The sequence below is a fragment of the Thalassophryne amazonica genome, chromosome 13, assembly GCF_902500255.1.
Source record: "Thalassophryne amazonica chromosome 13, fThaAma1.1, whole genome shotgun sequence".
NCBI classification, from domain to species: Eukaryota; Metazoa; Chordata; class Actinopteri; order Batrachoidiformes; family Batrachoididae; genus Thalassophryne; species Thalassophryne amazonica.
This window is the reverse complement of record NC_047115.1, coordinates 97421339-97447310: the sequence shown is the minus strand read 5'-3', so window position 1 is coordinate 97447310 and position 25972 is coordinate 97421339. Positions and strand designations below refer to the sequence as shown.

The following is a 25972-nucleotide window of genomic DNA, read 5'->3' as shown; positions in this document are numbered from 1 at the left end:
GTCGTTTTGACCGTTGGGGTTTTACATAATTATTGTATGGCCTTGCCTTACAATATAAAGCGCCTTGGGGCAACTGTTTGTTGTGATTTGGCGCTATATAAAAAAAAAATTGATTGATTGATTGAAATGATAAAATGAAACACGGAGAAAAGTGCACCGATAAAATGGGAAGAGAAAAAAATCTTCACACTGCGGTGTGCCATCCTGCTGCTGCTGCTTCTTCTCCTCTAGTTAATTGGCGGCTCACAAACCAGCCCGCATAATACGGTCTTCACTGTCGTAAATCAAACTTGACAGGACAAAACGTCCTCGAAAATCCACGGATTTAGAAAAGCCATATAATATCATAAAAAAAACACTCTTTGCGGCCATTTTCCTAACTCAATGACAATCACAGTTACAGAGTACATCACGGACACCCCCCTCCCTCCTCCCCATGATGAAATCTGTGGAATCCCGCGGATCCGTGGAGTTTTCACCGCCATGGCTGAGAGTGTACCGGAGACAGTACTGAAAGTCATCAGTTAGCTGTAGGTTCCAATAAATTTTTTGTCAGTTTATCAGTTTAGCGTTCTAAAAGAAAATGTTTCAGTTAGCTGATTAGCGGTTATTGAAGCTAACATTTTGGTTAGCTGCCTGCTCCCCCCCCGCTCAGTATGGTGTGCTCAGACATTCAACAGTTTGGAAACACCTGATGTGACTAATCAGTTGTGGTTATCAGACATGGAAAAACCAGTCTGGTGACCCCCAGGAGCAGGGTTGGTGACCCCTGATCTTGATTTTCACAGTGATCAGACATGACAGTGAGCACAGTTCCTCCTGTTTTCCTATGGTCATATTCATGGTCTATTATTGTGCTGCAGGTTTGGCTTCAAATTCTCCAGAGAGTGGGATTTACCAAATCTGAAGAAGCCAAAAACGATGAAACCGAAGTGCAACAGGAGGACAACATGGTGAAAGAGGTATGCTGAGTGATCAAAGAAAGCCAGGGCCAAGAGATCAAGTCACACAATAACAAGCAGAATGAGCCTCATGTATCAACGTTGCGTATGGCGATATTTGAGCATCTATGGGGTGTACGCCAAAACGGCTACTTGGCATTTATCAGTGTGGTCGTTGGCATACGCTGTGCTGAAAATGTATACCAGGTCGAGAGGTGGTGTAAATTATACACCAAAATGAACCAGCGCTGGAATCCACATAAAAATGAAAATGATCAACATGATAAACAGTGCCATTATACAAATCAATGCATATGTTACATAAATAACACTTTCCTAATTATACTACATAATAATCAATACAAATCCCGCCTTTGCACGATTGTTATGGAGCACGATCCATGGCCACAGCGCTGACTGCAAAGAAAGCGCTGCTCGCCTTTTTCTCCAGACTTCGAGCCTGGAGCCAGAGCAGCGCTGAGCTTAACTTCATGTGGTGTGATCGTTGTAGACTATGAAATTGATAATAACAACTGTAGTTTCGTCATTCCCTTAATTCGCCCGTCCTGCAACCAGGTTTTGTCATCTCCATTCGATTGTCACAATAAAATACAGAAATACATTTAAAAAATAAAGAAATCTGACAGATTAGGCGCGTCTTATTAATTGAGCGAGCAAATATCCACGTCAAGAATTATTGACGTGAAAAGAGAATACAGTGGTCCCTCGCTATAACGCCGTTCACCTGTCGTGGCCTCGGAGTCTCGCGGAGTATTTAGTCCAATTTTGCATGCCTTTTTTTTTACAGTGTTCTGTGTTCTGCATATCTGTTTATAAGAATCTTGTTGCCCAGAAGAGAAAAGAGCGCCAACAACTACTCATAACTGTGTTTGTCACACGGAAACACACACCTGCTGCAGCGAGGTGTGAGTGGGAAAAGGTGCCAGGACGCAGAGGCCCGATCTGTGAAATACTGGTGAGTCACTATTAATAATTTCTTATGTGTCCGACCTCGTTCGTTGATCGTTAAAATTAATTTGTTAGTTCTAAATGCCATCATAATTATTTATAGGAAAACGTTCTATTTTTATTTCTCAAACAAATGTTTGGGCCTGAAAACAGTTTGGTATTATTTTCCTACTAAGGTTTGAACTTTGAGAGTGTTTACACACGAGAGAAAAGTGAGAAAATGTTCATGCCTGATTGAGAACGTGTATAAACTGTGTAGTGAGGGGTTTTACAGCTTTGAAACGTCTATAATAATTGTAAAAAATAACACTGACTACGTCGCGGTTTCGCGTATTACGGGCTATTTTTTAGAACGTAACTCCAGCAATTAATGAGGGACCACTGTAACACATTATTGATTATATACTACAAAACAATTGATACAACGGCTGCTTTTGACGCTCTATTGGCACACGTCGTGATTGGTGAAGTTCTTTTTCATTGCCGTCTTCCTGGCTTCCATGTCGTAAAATGAGGGTGTGTCTGAAGTGGAGCCTGAATATTTATGGGCGTGTTTATTATAATTACGATCGTTTCCACCCGCCGCATTTATCAAGATAACGTCAGGCGTACGCTGGAAATGGACAGGTGCGCACTGCTTGATACATGTCACGGCGACTTTCATGTATTTCAAGTTTACGCCGTAAATTTACGCCACAAGTGCGCAACATTGATACATGAGGCCCAATGTGTGTAATCTTTTAAACTCACAACTGTCATGGTTCTCAGGAGTGCAGGACACAGCAGGAAGTAGAAGGCACAATGCAAACTCACAGACAGCTGGTTGGACATAGAAGGCTTTATCGAAAATACTGGTGGAGGGTCTGGTACACAAAAAGGCAGTCGGTGAGGCGAAGGTGATTATTCAAAACCTTATAAGTAAGAAAAAGAATTTTAAATTCTATTCTAGAATTAACAGGAAGCCAATGAAGAGAGGCCAATATGGGGTGAAATATGCTCTCTCCTTCTAGTCCCTGTCAGTACTCTAGCTGCAGCATTTTGAATTAACTGAAGGCTTTTCAGGGAATTTTTAGGACAACCTGATAATAATGAATTACAATAGTCCAGCCTAGAGGAAATAAATGCATGAATTAGTTTTTCAGCATCACTCTGAGACAAGACCTTTCTAATTTTAGAGATATTGCGCAAATGCAAAAAAGCAGTCCTACATATTTGCTTAATATGTGCATTGAAGGACATATCCTGATCAAAATGACTCCAAGATTCTCACAGTATTACTAGAGGTCAGGGTAATGCCATCCAGAGTAAGGATCTGGTTAGACACCATGTTTCTAAGATTTGTGGGGCCAAGTACATAACTTCAGTTTTATCTGAATTTAAAAGCAGGAAATTAGAGGTCATCCATGTCTTTATGTCTGAAAGACATTCCTGCAGTTTAACTAATTGGTGTGTGTCCTCTGGCTTCATGGATAGATAAAGCTGGGTATCATCTGCGTAACAATGAAAATTTAAGCAATGCTGTCTAATAATACTGCCTAAGGGAAGCATGTATAAAGTGAATAAAATTGGTCCTAGCACAGAACGTTGTGGAACTCCATAATTAACCTTAGTCTGTGAAGAAGATTCCCCATTTACATGAACAAATTGTAATCTATTAGATGAATATGATTCAAACCACCGCAGTGCAGTGCCTTTAATACCTAGGGCATGCTCTAATCTCTGTAATAAAATTTTATGGTCAACAGTATCAAAAGCAGCACTGAGGTCTAACAGGACGAGCACAGAGATGAGTCCACTGTCTGAGGCCATAAGAAGATAATTTGTAACTGTTGTGTGGGCCGCCAGAAGAGGAGGTACTGCTGGCCCACCACCAGAGGGCGCCCTGCCTGAAGTGCGGGCTTCAGGCACGAGAGGGCGCTGCCGCCATGGACACAGCCGGGGGTGATAGCTGTCGCTCATTACCTCTTGACAGCTGTCACCCATCTACTCAACATCATCTCACTCCATAAAGACCAGACGTCATCTCCACCTCGTTGCCGAGATATCATACTTCATTGGAGGTAATATCCTCAGCCGTTTTGTAATTGCAATATTTGTATATTGTCAGTGTTTGCAGGAGTACCAGTTCCTCCGTCGGTGGAAGCTGTGAGAGCGCTGAAGGCACTCTTTTCCCCTGAGGAATCCACAGTACTCTGCAAGTTATTGAGTGAGAGGTGGAGGTGGCATTCCCACCGTTGTGTTACTGGGTGTACGCACACCCACACTTGACTGTCTTTGTTCTTCGCCAGCAGTACCAGATCCGACAGTCGGGGGACGGTGATCACCTGGGAATTCGGGACTTGGCGGCTCCAGTATTCACCAGGTTCTGGGGCGGCGGAAATCGTGTGGTTCCGGCTCTTCTTAGGACAGACGTCTTCTATCCTCGAGCCTGCCCACACGTCACCTTTGTGTATTGACTGTTATGATATTCTGAGATTGTCTGTATGTTCGTTGTGCACATTCACAACATTAAATTGTTATATTTGGCTCATCTATTGACCGTTCATTTGCGCCCCCTGTTGTGGGTCCGTGTCACTACACTTTCCCAACAGTAACCTTCACTATTGCTGTTTCTGTACTATGATGAATTCTAAAACCAGACTGAAACTCTTCAAATAGACCATTCCTCTGCAGATGATCTGTTAGCTGTTTTACAACTACCCTTTCAAGAACTTTTGAGAGAAAGGGAAGGTTGGAGATTGGCCTATAATTAGCTAAGATAGCTGGGTCAAGTGATGGCTTTTTAAGTAATGGTTTAATTACTGCCACCTTAAAAGCCTGTGGTACATAGCCAACTAACAAAGATAGATTGATCATATTTAAGATCGAATCATTAATTAATGGTAGGGCTTCCTTGAGCAGCCTGGTAGGAATGGGGTCTAATAGACACGTTGATGGTTTGGATGAAGTAACTAATGAAAATAACTCAGACAGAACAATTGGAGAGAAAGAGTCTAACCAAATACCAGCATTACTGAAAGCAGCCAAAGATAACAATATGTCTTTGGGATGGTTATGAGTAATTTTTTCTCTAATAGTTAAAATTTTATTAGCAAAGAAAGTCATGAAGTCATTACTAGTTAAAGTTAAAGGAATACTCGGCTCAATAGAGCTTTGACTCTTAGTCAGCCTGGCTACAGTGCTGAAAAGAAACCTGGGGTTCTTATTTTCTTCAATTAGTGATGAGTAGTAAGATGTCCTAGCTTTACGGAGGGCTTTTTTATAGAGCAACAGACTCTTTTTCCAGGCTAAGTGAAGATCTTATAAATTAGTGAGACGCCATTTCCTCTCCAACTTACGGGTTATCTGCTTTAAGCTGCAAGTTTGTGAGTTATACCACGGAGTCAGGCACTTCTGATTTAAGGCTCTCTTTTTCAGAGGAGCTACAGCATCCAAAGTTGTCTTCAATGAGGATGTAAAACTATTGACGAGATAATCTATCTCACTCACAGAGTTTAGGTAGCTACTCTGCACTGTGTTGGTATATGGCATTGGAGAACATAACAAAGAAGGAACCATATCCTTAAACCTAGTTACAGCGCTTTCTGAAAGACTTCTACTGTAATGAAACTTATTCCCCACTGCTGGGTAGTCCATTAAAGTAAATGTAAATGTTATTAAGAAATGATCAGACAGAAGGGGGTTTTCAGGGAATACTGTTAAGTCTTCAATTTCCATACCATAAGTCAGAACAAGATCTAAAGTGTGATTAAAGTGGTGGGTGGACTCATTTACATTTTGAGCAAAGCCAATTGAGTCTAACAATAGATTAAATGCAGTGTTGAGGCTGTCATTCTCAGCATCTATGTGGATGTTAAAATCACCCACTATAATTATCTTATCTGAGCTAAGCACTAAGTCAGACAAAAGGTCTGAAAATTCACAGAGAAACTCACTGTAACGAACAGGTGGACGATAGATAATAACAAATAAAACTGGTTTTTGGGACTTCCAATTTGGATGGACAAGACTAAGAGTCAAGCTTTCAAATGAATTAAAGCTCTGGGTTTTTGATTAATTAATAAGCTGGAGTGGAAGATTGCTGCTAATCCTCCGCCTCGGCCCGTGCTACGAGCATTCTGACAGTTAGTGTGACTCGGGGGTGTTGACTCATTTAAACTAACATATTCATCCTGCTGTAACCAGGTTTCTGTAAGGCAGAATAAATCAATATGTTGATCAATTATTATATCATTTACTAACAGGGACTTAGAAGAGAGAGACCTAATGTTTAATAGACCACATTAACTGTTTTAGTCTGTGGTGTAGTTGAAGGTGCTATATTATTTTTTCTTTTTGAATTTTTATGCTTAAATAGATTTTACTGGTTGTTGGTGGTCTGGGAGCAGGCACCGTCTCTACGGGGATGGGGTAATGAGGGGATGGCAGGGGGAGAGAAGCTGCAGAGAGGTGTGTAAGACTACAACTCTGCTTCCTGGTCCCAACCCTGGATAGTCACGGTTTGGAGGATTTAAGAAAATTGGCCAGATTTCTAGAGATGAGAGCTGCTCCATCCAAAGTGGGATGGATGCCGTCTCTCCTAACAAAACCAGGTTTTCCCCAGAAGCTTTGCCAATTATCTATGAAGCCCACCTCATTTTTTGGACACCACTCAGACAGCCAGCAATTCAAGGAGAACATGCGGCTAAACATGTCACTCCCGGTCCGATTGGGGAGGGGCCCAGAGAAAACTACAGAGTCCGACATTGTTTTTGCAAAGTTACACACCGATTCAATGTTAATTTTAGTGACCTCTGATTGGCGTAACCGGGTGTCATTACTGCCGACGTGAATTACAATCTTACCAAATTTATGCTTAGCCTTAGCCAGCACTTTAAATTTCCTTCAGTGTCGCCTGCTCTGGCCCCCGGAAGACAATTGACTATGGTTGCTGGTGTTGCTAACTTCACATTTCTCAAAACAGAGTCGCCAATAACCAGAGTTTGATCCTCGGCGGGTGTGTCGCCGAGTGGGGAAAAACGGTTAGAGATGTGAACGGGTTGGCGGTGTACACGGGGCTTCTGTTTAGGACTACGCTTCCTCCTCACAGTCACCCAGCCGGCCTGCTTTCCCAGCTGCTCGGGATCCACTGGGGGACAGCTAATGGTGGCTAAGCTACCTTGGTCCGCACCGACTACAGGGGCCTGGCTAGCTGTAGAATTTTCCACGGTGCGGAGCCGAGTCTCCAATTCGCCCAGCCTGGCCTCCAAAGCTACGAATAAGCTACACTTATTACAAGTACCATTACTGCTAAAGGAGGCCGAGGAATAACTAAACATTTCACACCCAGAGCAGAAAAGTGCGGGAGAGACAGGAGAAGCCGCCATGCTAAACCGGCTAAGAGCTAGTAGCTGCGCTAAGCTAGCGGATTCTTAAAAACACACAAAGTGAATAATGTGTAAATAATTTAGAGGTGATTCAGCAGAGGGAGTGTTTTAGTTAAGGCACGTGAAGATTACACTGTGAAACAAATCGTTATCTAGATCAATCTAACTACACAGATTAAACAGCTAACAGATACAGAAAAACACCGCTGTGCTCTGGAACAGGAAGTGATACAATACCGCAGTGAGAGCCAACCACCAGTCATGTGTTTATGTGAGAGGGATCAAAGGGCGTGACTGTGGAACAAATGAGACTGGGTGTGAACACATGAGAACCAAGAAGAGAAGAGACAGGCAGGGGAGTGCAGTGACAGCAAGGACATGACGAGAAACCATAATTTAACAATATGCAACTAACAAGACAGAGAAAAACAACTTGAACCAAAGTCTGCAAGGAGTATCCACAAGAACAGAATAATACTTGACAATAACTAGAATAGAAAGCAACAAGAAGATCAAAAACTGAAACTAGAATGGAACTGGTATCGGATGAGAGTGTAAAATACAGAATATAACCAATGGCTGCAATGAACAACGTGACAAATAAAACCTGTGACAAAAAAACCAATAATGATCAAAATCAAGGACCGTGGATCAAACATTAAACTAATCAAGAACAGAATTCAACATGTGACTGAAGTGTGAAGAACAAAAAACAACAAACTGTGACAAAAGCAAAATAAACAGATGATCAAAAAAGCAGACAAAAGAACTCAATGAAGACAGAAAACATAGCTGTCAAGGACTGAGCAGGACAACAACCATCTACGAGAGGTATTATAACAGGTGTATAACTGGTGCTTGTGTATGCTAGGAAAAAGGATGCACAGTAGAAAATGTGGAGGGATCTATGACATAAGAAAAGGGCTTCCCTCCATGTATTCTGCTGTACCTCCTATTTTTAGCACGCTTGAGCACCTCAGCACCAGTTATGTACAAGCCACTTTATTAAGTTTTATAGTCAAATCTTCTTCTTATTCTTGTGTAGGAGGCAGTGATGCAGCATCACACAGGTGTTGCTGACTGTGGTCCGATCAGGGATTTTTAGGTCTAGGGTTTCATCTTCAGATGGGTCAGGAGTGGAGCACTCATGGATAACGTGCTGCACGCTCTGACCTGAGGATGGTTGCACACACCAGTGGTGCATGCTGGCTTTGAACCGACTACAAAGAGGGGTTGGCCAGTTCAGGGTCATCTAGGCTTTGAGCTATAGAGCTGTGCTGGGTGGTAACTCACTGCGGTGAGTTGAGTGGGTTGGTGTGTCTCCTGCCAGCCACATTGTCATTCACTTTAGATATTAAAGTTGGAGTTCCGGTGGGTTGCTGCATGGTGGGAGAAAGGGCATTGGGAGGGTGGCGGTGGAGACCCCGTTGTTGTGGCTCCTGGATAAGGTTATGCAGTGGGTGCTTGGTGTTCAGCAGATCCTTGCTGACCAGCCTGTATGTGTGATGTTCTCTATGCAGTCCTGCAGGTGTGATGCCTGACAGCACTGGCAGCAGCTCAGTTAAAGTCCACTAGCGGCAAATCACAAAGTGTTGCTGAGTGCTACATCTAACTTCCTTGTGTGTGAGCTCCGGCACCATGCTGGCCTGGCATATGTGGCTCTTCTGTCAACCAGAGCCAACACATCCAGTTTGAGGACTGGATGTGTTGGCTCCCCATGATAAACCTGCTGCACAACATAGGAGGTTATTTTGGAAGAACACTTTTGCATGTAGGGCTTTGATGTTGTTTGTAGGTCAGTTGCTGTTCTACTTTTGCCCTGAGGTATGTTGAGGAGTGATTGTAAGGTAGAGGTGACCCACTGAGGTTGAAAGTGCCTCCTTGGTGTTGAAAGTGGTTCTTGCCTCACTCAGATTCAGCCTCCAGGTTTGATGTACACTGCCACTAGTGCCAGAATGTCTAAATATGACCAGCTGTAGTCTGAGAGTAGAAGGATGATGTCATCTGCATAGCTGTACTGCCGTGATGTTGTACTTGGAAGATCGCTGATGTGCAGGTTTACCATCGTAGGAGCCACTGCTGCGGCTGGGAGCTCTGTTTTAAGGCTGGTGTGTCTGTTCATCACTGGTCTTCAGAATACACACTTTTCATCTTAAACACTGGAAATCTTCTGATTCTGCCTGCAGCAGCTTTCATCAATCAGCCTGTGTTTATGCAAGAACTTTTCTATAATTTTATCCATCTGTTATAGTGCAGCAGATAACTGAAACAATCATGCAAATGGTGATAAAAGCATCAAATTCGGCAGAAATACTCCTAAGACAGTCCTCTTTTGAAAAAAACAATTGGCCACTTGACTTTTCAATCAGTGGTCAGGTAGGGGTCAATTGAATAATTACACAGAGGTCAAAATTAAAAGATGCTCCAATCATATTGAAAAAATATTCCACATTATTTGCCTAATCATAAAGATTCCAAAAAGTTATAGTTTGGACTATCTGAGACTGAATTCTATGGAGTTATGGGATAAAAACAGCAAGAATGGTGACAAAGGTCAGTTTCATTTTGTACAGGGGTCAAAAGTTAAAGTTGCTCCAATTTTGGTAAAAAGTGATGCAAGTTATTGGTTGAGCTAATAGGATTAATAAATGGAACAGTTTTGACAGTGTTGAATGTTTGGTCTCCAAAGTAAAAGTCAAACAAGGTCTACGTCTATTGGATTCTATGACATGTGACATATGTTACCCCATAACATGATAAGTTCAGATACAGTGTCAAGGATTTTATATAGTTCATGCTCTTATTATCATTTATTTTCTTTAGTTTATACTTATATTATTATTATTATTTATTTTCTTATAGTTTATGCTTATTATTTTTCCTCTTTGTGAGAAGAGGAGGTTTTACAAAGAAAGACTTGTTGTCTGCATTCTTCATGATTGAGCAAACTATTTTTCATTTTGCATAAGTGCCGTATCCTGCTTTGATGAGCCACAAGGCTCATGTTGCAGGAATGGAAGGTTTCAGCCGTTACCTTGCTTTGCTATCACCCTCTTGCAGACATGACTCATGTGTAACCTCTCCCAACTGTCCTTGTTTGTTTTTTCTCATGTTGATGAACTAAATAAAAGGCTGGGCCAGAGGAGGGGATTTTAGGAGAGCTTTGCTTGTTCTCCTCCTCTGCGCAGAGCACAAAATATATATATATATTTGTCTCTCTCTGACTGGTTTCTTTTCAGTGTTTGTGCCTCTCATTTCTTTAAAAACAGGGTGCAAACCCAACAGTTTTTTTCTTGCCGCCCAACGTGGGGCGTTGACAGATCTTCTCGAGCGAACGGAGGAAGACACGCCGCAGACTGTGCACAGCCGATTCCACTAGAGGGATCGAAGGAAAGTCCTGAGGGAATTCTCCGTCGGGCCGGTGACTATAGACATCCACCTCCGCTCGCCGCAGTAGATTGACGACGCCTCCGAACCAAATGAGGGGCGCAACAAATTAACGTAAGTAATTACTGCCTGCCTGTGAGGAAAAAATGTTGAGGAGGGGTTCAAGTCCCCATCCAGAATAAAGTGCGGGGGAGGGAGTTAGAGTCTCCGGTCCTGCCGGCACATATGGCGGAGGGGTTCGAGTCCCCATCCGGAATAAAGTGCGGGGGAGGGAGTTAGAGTCTCCGGTCCTGCCGGCACATTTGGCGGAGGGGTTCGAGTCCCCATCCGGAATAAAGTGCGGGGGAGGGAGTTAGAGTCTCCGGTCCTGCCGGCACATTTGGCGGAGGGGTTCGAGTCCCCATCCGGCTGAGAAATACAGGAGGAGTAAGAATAAATTTCAGGAGAAGCAGTTAGAGATGTTGTGAAAGTGTAGTGACACGGACCCACAACAGGGGGCGCAAAGGAACGGTCAATAGATGAGCCAAAAAGTAACAATTTAATGTTGTGAAGGTGCACAACGAATATACAAACAATCTCAGTATCTGATAACAGTCAATCCACAAAGGTGACGTGTGGGCAGGCTCGAGGATAGAAGACGTCTGTCCCGAGAAGAGCCGGAACCACACGATTTCCGCCGCCACCGAACCTGGTGAATACTGGAGCCGCCAAGTCCCGAATTCCCAGGTGATCACCGTCCCCGACTGTCAGATCTGGTACTGCTGGCGAAGAACAAAGACAGTCAAGTGTGGGTGTGTGTACACCAAGTAACAACAACGGTGGGAATGCCACCTCCACCTCCGCAAATATGAACACAGTCTTTTACAGAACCTGAACAGTCACTTGTCTCACTGATCGTGAAGGGTGCGATCTGTCACCCTGCCGTTACCGACCAGCTCAGCTTCCTGCTGACACAAACGACTGAAACCTCCTGTACAAAGATCAGAAACACACAGTGCAGTATGGCACAGATTAAGGCTGAGAATGTTACCTCCATAGAAGTACGATATCTCGGCGATGAGGTGGAGATGACGTCTGGGTTTTATGGAGTGAGATGATGAAGAATGAGTGACAGCTGTCACTCCCGGCTGTGTCCTTCAGGCAGGGCGCCCTCTGGTGGTGGGCCAGCAGTACCTCCTCTTCTGGCGGCCCACACAACGAGAGAGACGCGAATTAATTGATTATTTCAAAAGTGAAACTAAGTATGTTTGTGGTATGAATGAGAGAAAATTCTGTTTTTGTTGTTTTGTTGTAAGGATTTTGTTGTTATTTATGTCTTGATATAAAATGATTTATTATTATTTATTTTTTTTTTTTAAGATGAGGGCTTGTCTGTAATTGCAATCATTGATGAAATCTGTAATTTATTTTGTATATGTGTGAGAGTTGGAGCGGTTGTGGGAGTGTGTGTGTGACAGTGTCGGACTGTATGTGTGGTATTGTTTCACTGAGTATTCCTTAGTAATGATAAAAGAATGAGACTGTGAGTGACTGAAGCACGGACAGCTTGATATCCCATTTTATCAGGGGATAAAAGTGGAGCCGTTGTCTGCAAAGTAGGTCAGTCATTTTAAGTCCATACGCACCACACTCACATATTCCCGACGAGTCTGCAAAGAGGGGGATTCCAAGGAAGGTCCGCCCCACGGGGTAGAAGCTTGACCTGAACTTTGCAGAGTGAAGGGGAATAGGTGACCAACATGGGAAACACATGCACAGAAAATAAGCCCCTATTTCAGGGCGACGAAAAATACATGCACAAACGCAATCCGGAAAATCTGAAGTACATAACTAAATGGAAAAAGAAATATGGCTTTTCAGGTAAATTGGTTGTGCCAGATTGTGAAGGTTTTGGTGTTAAAACTTACAGCAGCAGCAGCAAATAAAAAGGGTAACAGGAAAGCAAGAAAAGAAGGAGAAATAGAGTGTGCAAAAGTATGGCTCAGTGAAGCACAGATGAGAGTAGAGGCCATAAAGAGGAAGAAAGACCTGTGGTGACTCTAAAGGTAAATGGACAGGACATGGATTTTCTCTGTGACACAGGAGCATGTAGGACAGTGATAACAGACAGACCTCCCGGAACTAAATTTGCAAAAGAAGTCGTTTGGGTAAAATCTGCAAATGGACAGGTGAATTCAGAGAAAATATTGAAGTTTGTCAATTTTGAAGATCCTGAAACGAACCAAACTGCTTGTGTCTCTGTGGTTTATTCGCCCCATTGTCCAGTAAATTTACTGGGACGAGATTTGATGACTGCCTTATCTATAGGAGTCACACCAACAGTAGGTGGTATGAGAGCTGTGAGGCAGCCCGCTGTCTTTATATACAAATTTGGCCCAGGCCTGGCAGTACTCTTTGGATCTGTCAGAGTTGAGACAAACTGAACAATTATTGGAGGAAGGTCTGATGACCTGTGAAAACAGAGAACACGTAGTAATGAGGTCACCAAAAGATCTACACATAACTATGCTATTCACTCCACAAAAGGATGAAAGGTATGGAGCAGGATTTCTGAAAATTCCATCAGAATTACAGACAGTAGCACACCTATACACAGACAGAAAAACCACCTCTGTGTGTAGTGTAGTGCTGACCCAAAGTGCAGACAAATGGTACAGAGGAAAACCTGAGGCTGTGCCACATATTTCACTGACAAGGGCAGACACTCAGTCCTGGAAGGACCTTGGAGGAATTGCTAAAATAGCTGAGGAAGCAACTGATTGGCATGAAGCAGATGAAGTGTCGGTGTTGGATTTCAGTCCATCCACAGGCTTGTATCGGAAATACATGTTTGTAAGTGCTTGGACGACACCAGTGATACATGAAGTAGATCTGGACGATTGAAATTTAACAACATCTGTGTTGTTGACACAGGACGATGAGACTTTATTGACTAAACTGCCTCCTCATCTCTGGGTGAAAGCACCCACAGATGTAGGACTGTTGAAAAATATTCCGCCAGTCAAAATTAAGCCACGATCTGATTGGAGACCACGGATCAAACAATATCCGTTAAAACCTGAAGCAGAAAAAGGAATTGAACCGGTTATTGCAGAATTATTGGAAGCAGGAGTCATCAGGGAATGTTTAGATGCATCCTGTAACACTCCAATATATCCTGTGAAAAAAGCAGACAATCAGAATTGGCGAATGGTACAAGACCTATGTGCAGTAAATGCTGCAGTAGAAACTAGTGCCCCTCTGGTCCCAGACCCACATACGCTGCTAAATAGATTAAGTCCTGGAAACATGTACTTCTCTGTCATAGACATCAGTAATGCATTTTTCTCAGTACCTGTTCATCCAGACTCTCAATTTTACATTCAAAGGGAAAAGATACACATATACAAGACTCCCTCAAGGTTTTGCTGACAGTCCGACCATTTTTACACAAGCAATAAATTGTTGCTTATCTTCATTTACTCCACCAGAAGATTCACAAATCTTGGTGTATGTAGATGACATTTTGGTGGCAGGAAAGACAAAAGACAGCTGTACAAAATGTACTATGATGCTTTTGCAACATTTGACAGAAACAGGAAGTAAAATTAAAAAGCAAAAGTTGCAGTTTGTGCAACCACAAGTGACTTATTTAGGCCACGTCCTATCAGCTGAAGGGAAACGAATACAAGACGATCGAAAGCACGCTATTCTCAAAGCGCCTAAACCGTCAACAAAAAAGGAAATGATGACTTTCTTAGGTATCTGTAATTATTGCAGAGCCTGGATTCCATGTTATGCAGAGAAGGTGCAGAAATTGCAGGATTTAATACACTCTATACCAATGGATATGACTGACAAAATACAGTGGAATAAAGAAGCTGAAGAACAGTTTACAGCTCTTAAACAAGAACTTGTGAGTTCCACAGTATTATCTCTGCCCAATTATGCCAAGCCATGCCCTCTCATGGTGGACACAAAACAGGGATTTATGTGTGCAGCTACAACAACATGGTAATAAAAATAAACCAGTTGGCTATTATTCCAAACGTTTGGCTACATTCTTATCGCCTGCTAGACAGATAGCTTATACAGCAATGCTATTGTCTCAGCCACATATTACCATTGAAAGATGCAACACCTTGAATCCCGCCACGCTCCTACCTACTGAGACAGATGGTGAACCGCATGATTGTTTGGCAGACACACAGAAACAACAATTACCTCGACCAGACTTAACAGACAAACCATTTACAGATGGACTACATTACTTTGTGGATGGCTCATGTTTCAAAGATCAGAAAGGACAGACATTAACAGGCTGTGCTGTGGTTCAATTACCAAATACTGTTATTGAAGCAAAACAGATCGATCATTTTAAAACAGCCCAAGCTGCAGAACTCATTGCATTAACCAGAGCTTGTATCTTGGCTAAAGGACAGAAACTGACAGTCTATACAGATAGTCAATATGCATTTTCAACAATTTGGTTCTTTGCAGAACAATGGCAACAAAGAGGTATGATAACCTCTACAGGGAAACCAGTGACACATGCAGGCTTACTCACAAATTTGCTAGAAGCAGTGACATTACCATCACACCTGGCATTATGTAAATGCGCAGCCCACACCAGAGGCACAGATTTTGTCTCCAGAGGAAACTGTCTCGCAGACAAAATAGCGAAAGAAGCAGCAGCTGGTCGATACAGCACTTCTTCTATTTACACAGTTCAGACAGACAATGAACCATTAATAGATTCTGACCTTTTATTGGATATGCAAAAACAGGCACCAGCGCAGGAACAACATTTGTGGTTGAAAAATGGGGCAACCCCAAACCCCAAAGGACTTTATTGTGTATATAACAAACCCATCCTACCCAAAAGCTTATTCAAAGCAGCTGCAATTGCGATGCATGGGTTAACGCATGTGTCAACAGGGGGGATGGTATATATGGTAGACCAACACTTTACTACCTATGGATTTAATTTATACTCAAAACATTTTTGTAAAGTCTGTGTTACCTGATTGAAACACAACCCACAGGGAAATATAAGACCCCGGAGAGGGCAATTCCCAAAACCACAGTATCCTTTTCAAATTGTTCATATGGACTTTATTGAACTAAATCAATGTGGACCTTATCAATACTGTCTAGTATTAATTGATGCCTTTTCAAAATGGGTAGAAATTGTTCCATCACACAAAGCAGATGCTTTAACAATAGCAAAAGCATTGTGTAAGACAATTATTCCGTATTATGGAATACCAGAGACATTGTACAGTGATAATGGAACACATTTTGTAAATGAAGTTGTACAAAGAGTAGCAGAACACATGAAAATTAAGTTAAAACATCATTGTGCTTACCACCCACAAAGTGCAGGATTAGTGGAAAGGACAAATTGTTATGTGTCGACGCGGGTTGAGGAGCGGACCTGCGTCAGACGGAACCCAGCGCTACAAATAACCAGAAAAGCGGTTCCAAAAACAATATATTTATTTCACCCGCTGGTGCATAAAAAGTGTAAAAACAGAAATAGCGTCCTTCTGGTGGAGTGAAGGCTGGCACGCTCTCCAGCGCCCAAAAGGATCGAAGCCCGGCGCTCCTGGACCCACTACCACCGCCAAACACCCCCCAGGTGGACATGACAAAACCGACTCTCTGCGAAGCATAGAAGAGGTGAGGTAAGTTAGCAGTTACAACTAATATCCTCCAAAAGACACACACTATCAGCAACACATGCAGGTCTGTATTTTAAGCTTTATGCAAATGAGCAGCTTCTCACAACAGGTGGAGGATCACTTGTCCGCATGCCACAGCAGTGAGAAGCGAGCTGCACAATCCTCATCACAATTCAAGTATACTGCGTAACAAAATACCAAGTTACTATCAACAATTAGTCAAACACTAAATCACCTTTGATGTGTGCTGACAGCATGTGTCCCTCACCCTTCCTTGCTTCACGGGCTCGATGTGTCAAACCCAGGCGCGGTCCTCAGCGTCTCACAAACGAACATCACAAGGTCGAGTTCCCGGCAGTTCTGCTTGAATTACACATGACTTAAATGCAGAACGCCATCCAATTATCTGCTTCAGCTGAAAGTCTTTAAGGTTGCATGTGAGCACCAGTCACAGGTGCTGCACATGATGTTGATGAGGGTGAAGTATTCTTCAGCCAGCACCTTCTCCACAGACAAATCAGTTCTCATGCCACCTGGAGAGCAAAGAAAAGAAAAGAACACCAAAATATCCAGCCACACCCCCCAACACACAACACAAATGGCACAATAAAAATAAGACTAAGGAAATGTATGGAAGAGACAAAACAAACCTGGATTGAATGTTTGGACCTAGTAAAATTGTATATGAGAATAACACCAACACCATCAGGTTTAACACCATTTGAGATACTTTATGGACGACCATATCATCTACCAATTTTTGACATGGATACTAGAACAGCAGATGAGGAACAAACATTAGCAGATTTTATGAAAAAGACATTAACACAGAAAGAGATAACTCAAACACATTTACTGCCGAATAATTTTGATCTCCCACAGGACGGCCTTCCAGTAGTCCAGCCAGGAGACTGGGTGTTCATCAGAGTGATTAAGAGGAAGAACTGGTCCAGTCCTCGTTGGGAAGGTCCATACCAAGTGCTGTTAACAACACCAACTGCAGTAAAGATAGCGGAGAGATCAACGTGGATACATCTAAGTCACTGTAGGATACAGTGTGTGTTGGCTGCCTCCATAGTGTAAGGGGAAGTCTGGCTACAAAGGGAGTCTATTTAATTAGCAATAGATTGTCTCAACGCCAGTGAAGCAGGGAAATCCTTGCACTATTAGGTGAGGTTGGTTAACAACACTGTATCCTAGCAATCATGACTGAACTACAGCAGACCCCGGAGTGGCGTGCTCAGCGCCACCGCTGCCGGACTGTTGGTAGGGCAGCCGGTTGCGTTGTGATCTTAGTGTGTTTCGTGCTCCTCGGATTCCTGGCCTGGTGGTTGACCCAAGAATTGCAGCTCACTGTGGACCGAGCCAGAGAACAACGGAAGCAACGTCAGAAGAGGTTTATTCATAATGTGAATGAAACAGATGGACACCCTCATATATACCATACTAATATGTGGTACAGATATGTTCATTTATTGGCTATGGAATTACATGTTACTAATTGTTATGTTTGTTCGCAAATGCCTATATCCTCAACACACCCAGCTCTGACGGCTAAACTGTACCCTGCTAGGGTGACAGAATGTCTTATCATACGGATGCATAATCAAACTGTATTTCGGGGGGAGCAGTTCTCAGCAAATCTGACAAGACGTAACACCACTTGCCTCAGTGCAACCACTTATATGATAGGGATTTCAACAGAAGACGTACAAGCGTGCCCAAGTGCTGCTCCATTGACTAGACTGAAGGGAAATGCAAAAATATCATTGTCATCACAACGGCCATTCCCGATTTGCTTTTAAGGGACAGGGAATAAAACTGTAGGTAAAATTAAGAAACGTCTGTGTACCCAAACGTATGTTTATCAAATAATTTAAGCCTAACCAAAACATAATATGTGGATGGTACTTATCTTCATCACATTGGACAGGGATGTAATTATACAGGCTCCTGTCCATGGGGAACGGATGAATCATGTGCTTATGTTAGTAAGTTTTTGCTACCACCTGTAAATGGTACTCCGGTGTATGATGACATCTATTGGCTTTGTGGTTCCAGACTGTACATGAGTCTCCCACCAAATTGGGGTGGTGTGTGTGCACCTACCCAGGTGACTGACCATACATATGTGGTAGTGCCAAGGACCTCCACAGAGAAGAATGGCAGCACCAGACAGAGGAGATCGATATACCCAGATGTGTTACCACATGATCACATGTGGGGCTCGGATGTACCAAAGGACCAAAAATTGTGGTCTGTAGGAGATATAATAGCACATTCATTGTTCCCCTGGATAGGAGTGGGAAAAAATTCATTAATGATTGAAACTCTGAATTATCAATTGGGACTGTTCAACAAAAATTTTCATTGTTACGCAGATGATACCCAGCTTTATCTATCCATGAAGCCAGAGGACACACACCAATTAGCTAAACTGCAGGATTGTCTTACAGACATAAAGACATGGATGACCTCTAATTTCCTGCTTTTAAACTCAGATAAAACTGAAGTTATTGTACTTGGCCCCACAAATCTTAGAAACATGGTGTCTAACCAGATCCTTACTCTGGATGGCATTACCCTGACCTCTAGTAATACTGTGAGAAATCTTGGAGTCATTTTTGATCAGGATATGTCATTCAAAGCGCATATTAAACAAATATGTAGGACTGCTTTTTTGCATTTACGCAATATCTCTAAAATCAGAAAGGTCTTGTCTCAGAGTGATGCTGAAAAACTAATTCATGCATTTATTTCCTCTAGGCTGGACTATTGTAATTCATTATTATCAGGTTGTCCTAAAAGTTCCCTAAAAAGCCTTCAGTTAATTCAAAATGCTGCAGCTAGAGTACTGACGGGGACTAGAAGGAGAGAGCATATCTCACCCATATTGGCCTCTCTTCATTGGCTTCCTGTTAATTCTAGAATAGAATTTAAAATTCTTCTTCTTACTTATAAGGTTTTGAATAATCAGGTCCCATCTTATCTTAGGGACCTCATAGTACCATATCACCCCAATAGAGCGCTTCGCTCTCAGACTGCAGGCTTACTTGTAGTTCCTAGGGTTTGTAAGAGTAGAATGGGAGGCAGAGCCTTCAGCTTTCAGGCTCCTCTCCTGTGGAACCAGCTCCCAATTCAGATCAGGGAGACAGACACCCTCTCTACTTTTAAGATTAGGCTTAAAACGTTCCTTTTTGCTAAAGCTTATAGTTAGGGCTGGATCAGGTGACCCTGAACCATCCCTTAGTTATGCTGCTATAGACGTAGACTGCTGGGGGGTTCCCATGATGCACTGTTTCTTTCTCTTTTTGCTCTGTATGCACCACTCTGCATTTAATCATTAGTGATCGATCTCTGCTCCCCTCCACAGCATGTCTTTTTCCTGGTTCTCTCCCTCAGCCCCAACCAGTCCCAGCAGAAGACTGCCCCTCCCTGAGCCTGGTTCTGCTGGAGGTTTCTTCCTGTTAAAAGGGAGTTTTTCCTTCCCACTGTAGCCAAGTGCTTGCTCACAGGGGGTCGTTTTGACCGTTGGGGTTTTACATAATTATTGTATGGCCTTGCCTTACAATATAAAGCGCCTTGGGGCAACTGTTTGTTGTGATTTGGCGCTATATAAAAAATTGATTGATTGATTGATTGATGAATGTGACTGAGAAAATAGTAGCAGCTCAAAACACTGAAATAGATGCTTTACGTACCATGGTGATGCAAAATCGCATGGTTTTAGACCTGCTTACTGGTTCACAGGGAGGAGTTTGTGTTCTGCTGAACACAACATGCTGTACTTTCATCCCAGACTCCATTCATTCAGTGGATGTGCAGGACGCATTGGAAGAGCTGAATAAACTTCATGATGCAATGCATAAAGACACCCTAGCCGTGAGCCAGTGGAATCCCTGGTCCTGGTTGACTTCAGGACCATGGTGGCAGTTACTATTGAAAATGGTGACACCAGTTATTATAGTCCTAATTCTGATTGGACTTTGCATGTGTTGTGTGATCCCTTATATCAAAACAATGGTTGGCAAAATGGTGTCAAATACATTTGTACAGTGTAATCTGGCTTTCCAACAAACTATGCCAAAATATCAAGCATTGAAACGGTCAGACCTTAGTGGAGAAAACTATAATGACTGTGTTGAGAATTATGATGATATTGAAAAGCTCACAACTCCAGTTCAAGCTTGAACTGTTGACGTGATGAGTTAACACACTCTTAGCCTATGAAGCTTTAGCTGAAAATGTAATAAGACAAGTGGTTAAAGTGGACAAATTTTCTATTGTTGTGTGTTTTGGACATGACAAACTTATGTAAATAAACGATAAACAGGGAGGATTATGTCAAGGATTTTATATAGTTCATGTTCTTATTATCATTTATTTTCTTTAGTTTATGCTTATATTATTATTATTATTATTTATTTTCTTATAGTTTATGCTTATTATTTTTCCTCTTTGTGAGAGGAGGAGGTTTTAGAAAGAAAGACTTGTTGTCTGCATTCTTCATGATTGAGCAAACTATTTTTCATTTTGCATAAGTGCCTTATCCTGCTTTGACGAGCCACAAGGCTCATGTTGCAGGAATGGAAGGTTTCAGCCGTTACCTTGCTTTGCTATCACCCTCTTGCAGACATGACTCATGTGTAACCTCTCCCGACTGTCCTTGTTTGTTTTTTCTCATGTTGATGAACTAAATAAAAGGCTGGGCCAGAGGAGGGGATTTTAGGAGAGCTTTGCTTGTTCTCCTCCTCTGCGCAGAGCAAAAAATATATATATATATTTGTCTCTGACTGGTTTCTTTTCAGTGTTTGTGCCTCTCATTTCTTTAAAAACAGGGTGCAAACCCAACATACAGACCATCCAAACTATACCTTTTTGGAATCTTTATGATCAGGCAAATAATGTGGCATAGATTTCAATATGATTGGAACATCTTTTAATTTTGACCTCTGTGTATTTCTTCAATTGACCCCTACCTGAACGCCAACTGAAAATTCAAGTGGCTAATCGGTTTTGTCAAAAGAGGATTGTCTGAGGAGTATTTCTGCCAAATTTGATGCTTTTATCACCATTTGCAGGATTCCGCTCTAAATATTCTTTTATCTGCTGCACTATTAGTCAGCAGCTGAAGGTGGGTGAAACCCCCTCAACCCCCCAATACATTTGCCACCTTCCTACACCAGGTTTGTGGGCCCTGTGGCGCCCCTGTGGGGCAGATTTGGGTGTGCCTGCATGGTGCGGTATGAGCAGCGTAATCAGTGGCGTCACTGTTGGAATGACTCTCTTCTTTCTGCAGGTGCCTCTGTGTCTGGAGGCCAAGCATGCAGATACGTCCCAGCCCAGGACCCAGCACAGACTCCTCAGTGAAGACCATTCGATTATGGAGATGCACAGAACCTACCCTGACCTGGCCATTAGGGGGCGCCCACTACTCCGAGAACAACCTGCCATGGGAATCAGCAGGAGGTGCTTCACCGGCAGCAGTAATAATGACAACAGAGAACACAGTGGAAGTTCTGCAGCTGTTCTTATGTCTGTCTGTGGTGAACGTGATGGCAGGAAAGCTGGTGATGACAGAAGCAGAGGTTTCAGACATCGCGGTCATGTTGCCACGAGCCAAGGAAAAGCTCTGACCAGCAGCAGAGCCGGGGATGACCTCAGTGGTCCACAGGCGTTCTCCCTGCACATCACAATAAAAGCCGGGTCAGTAGCAGAGCCCGGAGAGGTCACAGCCTGGACCCAGGAGACAGCAGGTACCAGCACTCTGACTCCACCCATCTTATTTTTATTCATGTTCCATCATATTTACTTATTCCACATAAGAGCAGAAGTGATGTATGGAACAAATAATTACTTGTCAGAAATAGGAGTTTTTGGTTTAGATTTTTAATTTCCAGCGTGTGAACAGGTGCAAAGCTGCAAGGGGCTGATTTTCACTTTGTGCTTACGGCCAAAATCCTCATTTACACACTGCTGTAGGTTCTATTACGCAATTAATCTCAGTAAATCACCTGCAGCACGGTCTCCACCCCAGTACGCAAAAGTATGGATTACTCAATACAGTTTAGCATTCATTCATTCATTCATTCATTAATTATCTGGGTTCTTTGGAAATCAGGTCCCTTAGGTTAAGTAAAGCCCCGGTCACAACCCACCGTGCGTTTTTTCGCTGTACGTTTTCCGCGGATGAAAACGTACGGAGGCAGTAGCAAGAGGAGGGAGGGAGTACGTTCAACGCACGTCTCTAGGAGTGTAATGATAAAGAGAGTTGACAATAAAGCAGTGTGTGTGTGTGTGTGTGTGTGGTTGCTTTTCTTTTTTATGAGCAGGACCGGAGCGGCAGGTGTTTTTCGCCGTCGGCGATGCATGAGCATGTCCAGCCTGCAGCGGTCAGTTGTACGAGTGTTTACTTGCCTCGAAAAGTTACAGCTAGTTAACAGACTGAAGCTGTGGAGTGTCTGTGTTGCTCACGTTTGGAAATAAAGTCCAAGTTCAAGTGACAAGCTGCGTTGTGTATGCAAGTCTGTCGGCCTCCATAGTATGCAGTGAGTGCCGTAATCCGTACTGCCTACGTACGGATTTGGTTAATTCAGTAGTAATTGAATGAAAATGTGCTGGTTTGAATCCGTACTGAGGCAGGACTCACAACGTGCGTCATCTGTACTGCTGGTGAATCCGCAGTCTGACCGCAGTGAAAGTTCTGCATGCACTAAAACCTCTACGGCATGTCTGCATGTGTCTGCGTGCTCCTAAATTCGTACTGAGGCAGTACTTATGACGTACGGATCTCCAAATTTAGCCCACGTTTTTGCAAGTAGACTGCACGCACATGCAAGTACGGCGGGTTGTGACCACGGCTTAACAGCACACGTTGTGGTGTGCACAAGTACCACGGTGAGCTAATGTCCACTGTTAAACTTGCCCAAAGGGAAGTTCCACATACATTTCCAGTTTGACATATATTGAGTAAACGTGGATTCGGCTCGCTCTGTTGCACTGTTCAATTTTTTTGCCTTGCAAACCACCGCGCCCCGTCACACAGAACACGACTGAGGCACAATAGCATACGAAGGAGGATTCAAATGGCACTTGTGAAAAATCTGAGCTGCACTTGAATGCCTCATACAGCAGTTCCACATCCATTCGGGCACAGCACATGCACTCCACATTCACATGCCGCTTGTGCCGGAGACCCATTCGAATGGCGGGCAAGATGAGGTCATTTCGAACGCAGGTCAGACAAATTGTGCCGCAGTCGAAGGACTTTTCGAAATCATCAACCTGTTGAACCCTGGCCGAATGGCGCCACGAAAGTGGAGAGCAGGCAGACCACTTTCGAGCTGGCTGTGTGAATGGCCCCGCTTTTTCTTAGTGACCCACAAGTGTGCCGTTACCAAGCAACACAAATGGCGTGTGAGTGTGCCGTTCCCCCTCCATTTTGACCATGTGACTTTGTTTCTCTGTGCATGATCCAGTACCAACGTGTCTGAGAAGGCCAAAGACACGCCCACGTCTGTCCGGGCAGCAGCTGATAGGTCGGTACTTTTTGTTTTGATGTTTCTTTGCTGATTATTATTTAGAGCCTGTCATTAAACTTGAATCTGTTTTCACAGATCAGCAGAATGAGAACCTGGTCAAACTGGAGGATCGAAGAACCGTGACAGGACCACCTGTTGAGATGATGAACCAGGTCCGCCTGGACCAGGACATGAAGACAAAAGACAGAAGCAAGAGTGATGACAACATGAGTAAAGACAAACACGAGCAAAGGATGTCCAGAAATCCAGAGAGGCTGAGGTCCAGAACCTTATGATGTCAGCAGGAGCAACAGATCCAGAACTGAACTAGGGGCAGGAGAGCCACTGGATCTTCTCAGCGAGATCCTGGAGAGCTAAAGGCAGCACACACATGACAAGCTTTGTTAGCACACGTCCACCAGCCGGGACAGACGGCAGACACACGGCGAGTTTTTTTTTTTCAAATTTCAAAAGTGATTGAATCAAACTGTAAAATAATTCATAGATAAAACAGAAACTAAAATGAGGTTAAAGTCTGAATGTTGAGCTGCAGACGAGCAAACTGAGCAGGAAAAACTCAGGTTTTAGTCCAAGCAATAATCCCACAGTGGCTCCCCCTGGTGGTGGTTTACACATTTTTACACACAAAGGTCACTTCCTGCTGCACAGGAAGTGACCTTTCACAGTAAAACTCTTTCCTGTGCTCTGCTTGCAGTCTTCTCTGCTCCGAGTTTAAATTCATTTTATTTTGAAGGACATTCGGGAGGTTGTTGTTGTTATCCAGTAACATTTTGGCTTCATAGATTTTGAAAAACAAAAGCATCTTTTCCATGTTTTTCGTGTTTTCTCAGAATACTGACGTGTTTAAATTTTAGGAATAAATATTGCCTAAGCTCAGGGAGTCAAAATAATAATTATGGGCAGATTGTTCAGACAGTCCTCCACCCTGTTATGTGGTTATTACTAAATAGTAATATAAATGTTCAGCAAAAATAAACTTCTGATAGTGTACAGTCACTGGCCACTTTATTAGGTACACTTTATTAGGTGATCAGCCAATCACATGACAGAAACTCAGTACGTTCAGTCATCTAGACGCGGTGAAGACGACTTGCTGAAGTTCAAACTGATCACCAGAATGGGGAAGAAAGAGGATCTAAGTGACTTTGAACGTGGTGCGGTTGTTGGTACCAGATGGGCTGGTCTGAGTGTTTCAGAAACTGCTTATCTACTGGGATTTACACCCACAACCATCTCCAGGGTTCACAGAGAATAGACCAAAAAAAATAAGACATCCAGTGAGCGGCAGTTGTGTGAGTGAAATTGCCTTGTTGATGTCAGAGGTCAGAGGATGATGGACAGACTGGTTGATAATCGTTCTTTGCCATTTGAAAACAATGTGAATTTAGATTTTCCTGCATTCAACACTGAGTTAAGTGAGTCTGAATAACATCAGAGGCAAACTGCAGGTGTTCCAGAGGTTTGTTTTCTGAGGAGAAGGATCAGTAAGTGACTGCACCATAATTAGTTCAAAGTGACCAAAGGAGTCTCTTTGTCAGTGCAGTTTGCTGTGTGCCCTGGGTTTGATGTCTCAGGCCTCCTCAGACCTCCTCAGACCTCCTCAGGCCTCCTCAGACCTCCTCAAACCTCCTCAGACCTCCTCAGACCTCCTCAGGCCTCCTCAGACCTCCTCAAACCTCCTCAGGCCTCCTCAGACCTCCTCAAACCTCCCCAAACCTCCTCAGACCTCCTCAAACCTCCTCAGGCCTCCTCAGACCTCCTCAGACCTCCCCAAACCTCCTCAGACCTCCTCAAACCTCCTCAGGCCTCCTCAGACCTCCTCAAACCTCCTCAGACCTCAGTGTGGCTCAGGAGCCCCTGAACGGGTAAAAAACGCTGCCCAGTCTCACTTTTTTTTTTCGTGTGCCCGTCATGAAATGAGTCAAATTTTTGTGACGGGTTTTTTAAACTCATATTACTAACCCTGCTCCTTCCCCCAACCATAACCATAACCACCCCCCCCCCCCCCCCCCCGCTTCACTTTTAATTTGGTGCAGCCATCACAGAATGAATTAGAATGAATTTGTGCTGCCGTGACAATATCACAAACCAATAGATTAATGTAT

The 25972-nt window shown here is 43.2% G+C and overlaps 1 protein-coding gene across 3 annotated transcripts in view; it reads left to right on the top strand.

Moving 5' to 3' along the window:
- LOC117523188 overlaps positions 1–24857 on the top strand; it is a 64764-nt gene extending 39907 nt beyond the window's left edge. Inside the window, exons 4-8 of one of the 3 annotated variants that reach the window (XM_034184632.1) lie at positions 864–962; positions 21626–21795; positions 21889–22082; positions 23805–23864; positions 23943–24857. In XM_034184632.1, coding sequence (XP_034040523.1) covers positions 864–962; positions 21626–21795; positions 21889–22082; positions 23805–23864; positions 23943–24142 — 723 coding nt within the window. In that variant the 3' untranslated portion in view covers positions 24143–24857. Of the gene's footprint in view, positions 1–863; positions 963–21625; positions 22083–23804; positions 23865–23942 lie in introns of all 3 variants that reach the window. The other 2 variants (XM_034184630.1, XM_034184631.1) reach the window with 2 other exon arrangements.
- The last annotated feature ends 1115 nt before the right edge of the window (positions 24858–25972 follow it).